Source organism: Nicotiana attenuata, chromosome 1 (assembly GCF_001879085.1).
Source record: "Nicotiana attenuata strain UT chromosome 1, NIATTr2, whole genome shotgun sequence".
Lineage (NCBI taxonomy): Eukaryota > Viridiplantae > Streptophyta > Magnoliopsida > Solanales > Solanaceae > Nicotiana > Nicotiana attenuata.
The window spans coordinates 104,409,422-104,413,137 of NC_031989.1; the positions used below are offsets into that span (position 1 = coordinate 104,409,422).

At 46.4% G+C, this 3,716-nt stretch overlaps 1 protein-coding gene across 1 annotated transcript; it reads right to left on the reverse strand.

Annotated features, from left to right (window-relative positions):
- Positions 247 to 3,270, reverse strand: LOC109239271. Its single transcript, XM_019405818.1, has 4 exons — positions 1,561 to 3,270; positions 1,341 to 1,440; positions 954 to 1,287; positions 247 to 466 (listed from the first exon to the last, which is right to left on the reverse strand). Exons 1-4 carry the CDS (start codon positions 3,268 to 3,270, stop codon positions 247 to 249), a joined length of 2,364 nt encoding a protein of 787 aa, XP_019261363.1.

A 3,716-nucleotide genomic window follows, 5' to 3' on the forward strand; every position in this document is an offset into this window, starting at 1 on the left:
TTCGGCTTTAACTTGCTGGCAGTTGGGACATTGGGCTACCATCTCCGCGATATCTTTTTTCATTCCATTCCACCAATAGATCTGTCGAAGGTCTCGATACATCTTTGTCGCTCCGGGGTGAACTGCATATCTAGAATAATGGGCCTCCGAGAGAATCTTGGCGCGGAGCTCTCCGACTGTCGGTACACATAGGCGGCTCTGGTATCTAAGGACTCCATCTTCAGTTAGCTCAAATAAAGGTTGTCGCTACTGTGGAATACTTTCCCTCAGTTTTATAAGCTCAGGATCCTCGTGTTGTCGCTCTTTCACTTCAGTAACAAAAGAAGATTTTGCTGTATTCTGAACGAGAATGTGTCCACCCTCTGCGTCTACCAAATGCACCTGCAAATTAGCTAACTGACATCGATATTTGGTCATCTTGACCTTATCAGCTTCAACATGGCTTAGATTGCCCATGGACTTCCGGCTAAGGGCATCAGCAACAATATTAGCTTTGCCGGGATGATATAAAATATCAACATCTTAGTCCTTTAGTAATTCTAGCCATCTTCTTTGTCGTAGGTTCAGCTCCCTCTGTTTAAATAAATACTAAAGGCTCTGGTGGTCGGTAAAAACATCAATATGAACCCTATATAGATAATGCCGATTTTAGGGCGAAGACAACCGTGGCTAACTCAAGATCGTGCATCTGTTCATGTTTCCGCAACTGCCTAGAGGCGTACGCGATAGCCTTACCATGCTGCATAAGAACACAACCTAGGCCAATCCTCGAGGCATCACAATATACAACATAACCCTCGGTGCCATCTGAAAGAGTCAAGACATGTGCCGTCGTAAGCCTTTTCTTTAGCTCCTGAAAACTTTGTTCACATGCCTCAGTCCACTAAAACTTAGCTCCCTTATGTGTCAGTTTCGTCAATGGTGCAGAGATAGAGGAAAATCCCTCCACAAACCTTCGGTAATACCCTGCCAAGCCTAAAAAGCTACGAACCTCTGTCGGATTCAAGGGCCTCGGCCAAGTCATCACAGCTTCAATCTTTTGGCCATCAACCTTGATACCATCGCCGGTAATAACATGACCAAGAAAAGCTACAGAAGTTAGCCGAAATTCACATTTAGAGAATTTAGCATATAACCTGTAGTCCTGGAGAGTCTGCAATACAGCTCGCAAGTGGTCTGCATGCTCGGCTTCCGATTGTGAATATATCAGGATGTCGTCAATAAACATAATCACAAATTCATCCAAGAATGGTTTGAATACCCGGTTCGTAAGATCCATAAAGGCTGCTGGGGCATTTGTAAGCCCGAAAGACATGACAAGGAATTCAAAATGGCCATACCTCGTCCTAAATGCTGTTTTTGGGATATCAATATCCCTGACTGTAGCTGATGATAACCGGATCGCAAGTCGATCTTCGAAAAGCATTTGGCACCTTGTAACTGGTCGAATAAGTCATCAATCCGTGGAAGAGGATACTTATTCTTGATAGTGACTTTATTTAGTTGCCTGTAGTCAATACACATCCGCAAGGAGCCATCTTTCTTTCGAACAAAGAGCACCGAAGCACCCCATGGGGATGTACATGGCCTTATAAAGCCCTTATCAAGCAAGTCCTTCAGTTGTTCCTTCAATTCCCTTAGCTCTGCAGGAGCCATTCTGTAGGGAGGAATGGATATAGGCTGCGTATCAGGAAGCAAATCTATAGCAAAATCGATTTCCCTTTCGGGGGGAATTCCTGGAAGCTCGTCAGGGAATACCGTCGGGAATTCATTCACAATAGGAACTGACTGAAGAGTCGCTGGCTCCTTATCTATATCCCTGACATGAACCAGATGGTATATACATCCTTTAGCAATAAACTTCTGAGCCCTAAGGTATGAAATAAACTTACCCTTGGGCGTGGCTGCATTACCTTTCCATTCAAGGACAGGCTCACCAGGAAAATGAAATCGAACCACCTTTGCACGACAATCAATATTAGCATAACAAGCTGCCAACCAATCCATACCCATAATGACATCGAAGTCTAGCATAACCAATTCAACTAAATCAATAGAGGTTGGACGGTCATTAATTAACACTGTACAACCTCGATAGACATGATTAGCTACAATAGAGTCGCCAACTGGCGTAGACACCTCAACTGACTGTGGCAACAACTCAGATCTCATGTCAAGCTTACCAGCAATAAATGGAGTAATATATGAAAATGTAGAGCCGGGATCTATCAATGCATAAATGGCATGAGAATGTATTGTCAATATACCTGTGACAACATCTGGGGATGCCTCTAAATCCTGTCGGCCTGTGAGTGCATAAAAGCGGTTCTGGCCACCACTAGAACCTGAGGTGTCTCCTCCACCTCTCCCCCTACCACGGCCCTGAGTAGACTGTGGACCTGGTCGGGGAGCACGGACTGAGGGCGAAGAGGCTGCTGTGGATCCTGAAGGCTGAGCTGGTGCACCTCTGCCTAACCCCGGGCACCGGCTAATAAAATGTCCTGTCTGCCCACAATGATAACATGCACTCGAACCCTGTCTACACTGCCCGGTGTGCAGCTTACCGCACTGAGTACATGGAGGAGTAGGCTGTCTCATTTGTGCGGAACGCTCCTGTCGACGGCCCTCAGGCTGGCCTGAGCTCTGCCCCGGTCCTGACTGAATATAACGATCAAACCGCTGGCCCTGCATCTGTGGTGGGAAACTACCTGCTGACCGAGGTGGATATCGATGGAGTGGGGGCCTAAAATCACCCCGTGGCTCCCTATAAGACCCCATAGTACGAGCCCTCTTACTCTGCTCCCTATCCCTACGAGTATCACGAATCCGACGGGAAAGGTCCTCTGTAGTCTGAGCGAAAGCCTGTATGCGGGAAATATCTACATCATCCGATAGGGATGCCACCCTACAGTCTCTAATCAGATGATCCCCCAAACCATCCACATAATGATGAACTCTAGCCCTCATGGTACGTACGATATCTGGTGCATACCTCGCCAAAGAATTAAACTTATGGCTATAATCCCTCACACTCATATCCCCCTGCTTCAGGCTAAGAAACTGGTCAAGACGGGCCTCCCGAACCTCCCGTGGCAAATAATGGGCTAAAAACGCCTCAGAGAAGTCCTCCCACTCTGCTGGCGGAGCATCAGGTCCTCTAGATCTCTCCCATGCCTCATACCATAGGACGGCTACATCACGTAGTCGAAAAGAAGCCAACTCCACAGCCTCTGTGACGGAGGCATGCATCACCCTCAATACTCTATACATATTGTCTATAAAGTCCTGGGGATCCTCAGTGGAACTGGATCCTGTAAATAATGGAGGGGCCAAGTGAAGAAACTCTCGTACCGTCGAGCTTCCTGTCCGATCTCTCCGGGCATCTGCTCCCGACTCTAGCTGTNATTTTTTGCCTTCGACCTTGGAGCTTTTTGGGTCGATGCTGAAGAGAGAAATCAAGAGACTTCGTTAAGGTAAGAAATTTTGGACCTAAAACTCAATTCTATGGTTGTACTTCATGAATTTAGGGCTGTAATTAAAGGAATAAAGGGCCAAAATGAAGGATTAGGGCTCGAGTTTAAGAGGCCTTTAAATGGGGATTTGAGGGATCATTTGGACTCCGATTTTAGTATTTTTGATATGTATGAACTCGTGGGGAGACAAGGAATATATTGATGTGAAAATTTCTAAGTTTCGAGAAGTGGGCCCGGGGCTAG

Excerpts from the sequence above, each read along its gene's own strand:
- LOC109239271 (XM_019405818.1), bottom strand. The coding sequence starts at position 3,270 with ATGTATAGAGTATTGAGGGTGATGCATGCCTCCGTCACAGAGGCTGTG. Across the intron at positions 1,441-1,560 it reads CATCCCCATGGGGTGCTTCG|TTACAAGGTGCCAAATGCTT; the intron begins GTGCTCTTTGTT and ends TTATTCGACCAG. Across the intron at positions 1,288-1,340 it reads AAAACAGCATTTAGGACGAG|CAGCCTTTATGGATCTTACG; the intron begins GTATGGCCATTT and ends CAAATGCCCCAG.